The sequence below is a fragment of the Siphateles boraxobius genome, unplaced genomic scaffold (genome assembly GCF_051911475.1).
Source record: "Siphateles boraxobius isolate OS27281-9 unplaced genomic scaffold, OSU_SipBor_1 120, whole genome shotgun sequence".
In the NCBI taxonomy this organism is placed as follows: domain Eukaryota; kingdom Metazoa; phylum Chordata; class Actinopteri; order Cypriniformes; family Leuciscidae; genus Siphateles; species Siphateles boraxobius.
The window spans coordinates 695,001-697,500 of record NW_027508723.1 but is presented as its reverse complement, the minus strand read 5'-3'; the positions used below and the strand labels follow the sequence as shown (position 1 = coordinate 697,500).

Genomic DNA, 2,500 nt, shown 5'->3' with positions numbered 1-2,500 from the left:
TGTCTCACTCTATAGATCTCCTCCAGCAGTGTGTGTGTGTGTGTGTGTGTGTCTCACTCTATAGATCTCCTCCAGCAGTGTGTGTGTGTGTGTCTCACTCTATAGATCTCCTCCAGCAGTGTGTGTGTGTGTGTGTGTGTGTGTGTGTGTGTGTGTCTCACTCTATAGATCTCCTCCAGCAGTGTGTGTGTGTGTCTCACTCTATAGATCTCCTCCAGCAGTGTGTGTGTGTGTCTCACTCTATAGATCTCCTCCAGCAGTGTGTGTGTGTGTGTGTGTGTGTGTCTCACTCTATAGATCTCATCCAGCAGTGTGTGTGTGTGTCTCACTCTATAGATCTCCTCCAGCAGTGTGTGTGTGTGTGTGTGTGTGTGTCTCACTCTATAGATCTCCTCCAGCAGGAGTTTGGCACAGTTTCTCCCCAGATCTTCGGGAAGCACCGGATCTCCGTGACCCTGCGGCGTCGACACGACCTCTGACCCCAGAAACGTCCCGTTCAGCGTCTCGGCCACCAGCGTCAGGCCGAATCCTGGAGAACTGCAGAAAACACACACACACACACACACACACACACACACAAACCAGGATAACTCTGAATCTCGGGGAACTTCAGAAAACACACACACAAGGATAACGGGAGTTACAGCTGGTCTAAAGAAGCGCTTCGATCGATCGGATCTCGTGTAACACGTAACTTTGATTGACTAAAGTCAACTTCTGACTCAACCAATGACACGAGTTTGGGGGCGGGACTATCTGTTCGACTGGCCAATGACCAGGGGTGTGAAGTAACGAATTACAAATACTCACGTTACTGTAATTAAGTAGTTTTTTTCAGAAATTGTACTTTTTTGAGTAGTTTAAAAATTGTGTAATTTTACTTTTACTTGATTACATTTGAAGTGATGTATCGGTACTTTTTCTCCGCTATTTTCCTTCTGTTTGTGGTCGTTACTCGTTACATAAGCTTGTTTTAATTTTATTTTATTTTTATCCATTAACGTGATTGGATCGAGTAATCGGTCTCGTGACTAAGGGTGTCACGATTTCGATATTAAATCGAAATTAATTCACAAACTCAAAAATCGAAATAAAAAATGGAATCGTCGATGCTGCCACGCCCCCATGTCGCGCCCGTGATGGAAAGTTCGGATCATTTTACTGACTCTATTGTTCAATCTCGTTCATCAAAATTAACTAATCTTTTTTCTAGTCATTTCAGGGGCTTTAAATGTTATACTTTTAACAGGCAAATTCCCCGAACACATCCAACGCAATCTTGATCATATTCTGAATTAAGAAATCATTATAATGCAGTCAAAAGTAATTTACAGGGAACATTAATAATAACTTGACCTTCCGAGTCTTTTGTTGATTTGTCGCGTGACAGAGGCAATGAACGTTCATGAACGACTCATCACGGCGCAGGGAAAAAAACACACGTGTTGAAAGGCTGTGAGTCCTCTAACTTAGATTCTATGCCCGAGCTGAACTTGGCCGATATTTCCCGTCACTATCCTCGGGCCGGGCTCTTGATCTATAGACGTGCACTCCCAACGCAATAGAGTGCGGCGCGGGACTAGATTTGATGGCGAGTGCGAGCGCGGGCGGTAATGCACTCACTGTGTGTTTGCGGGAGAATAAAACAATTCGCGGGACTCCCGCAAACTAGAAATATCTATGAATAAAACAAAAACGAATACATTTTTTTTCATCAGTTGCAGAAAAGCAACAAGAACAACTAAAACAAAATAGAAACGATTTACAGGCCAGAGTTTCTATTTATAACATGTTTGCAGCGTTGAGCGATTTACCCAATCACAGACATATGTGTTGATTTCTTGAAGGCAATGGCCAATCAGAAGCATTTAAGATAGACTCTCCTCACCGCTCAAAACGGACTTTTTGTTCAGTGCTGAATTCTGTAAGCTGGCAAATCCTCAAATTATAACAAACAAAGTGTAGCTATATATTATGAAAGATTCATTGTACAGTCAGCTTCACTGATAATAACAGAGATGTGTGAGATCGCGATGAACTGATGTCAGCTTTTTAGGAGCAACAGCAACCTGTGCTTAAAAAAAATCGAGAATCGAATCGAACCGTGACCTTAGAATCGAAAGTGTAATCGACTCGAGGATTTGGAGAATCGTGACACCCCTATTCGTGACTGTCATCAAATCAAATTAAGCATAGAAAACTTTAACGCCTATTCCTGCTGTTACTCGTGACTGCTGTGGAAGTGCATTCTTCACGCATCAATTCAATCCAGATATCAGCGTCTTCCTCTAATATGCTAAGGTACATTTCACATTTCTGCTTAATATGATATTTATATAGGCTGGGCTGTCTACATGGCCTAACATTTGGTCTGAGGTTGTGGGTATTGCGTGACGAGTTTATAATGCGGTGAATTCCCGCTCCCATTTACTTCACAATCACATTATCGAGCGACGCGCGTCATGATCTGTGCACTGCCGCGTCTCGCGCTCGCCGTACC

The 2,500-nt window shown here is 43.1% G+C and overlaps 1 protein-coding gene across 1 annotated transcript in view; it reads right to left on the bottom strand.

Moving 5' to 3' along the window:
• The window catches only part of rcl1 (RNA terminal phosphate cyclase-like 1), a 21,879-nt gene that overhangs the window by 11,518 nt on the left and 7,861 nt on the right, over positions 1–2,500 (bottom strand). Inside the window, exon 7 of the mRNA XM_077222786.1 lies at positions 381–537. Coding sequence (XP_077078901.1) covers positions 381–537 — 157 coding nt within the window. The remainder of the gene's footprint in view (positions 1–380; positions 538–2,500) is intronic.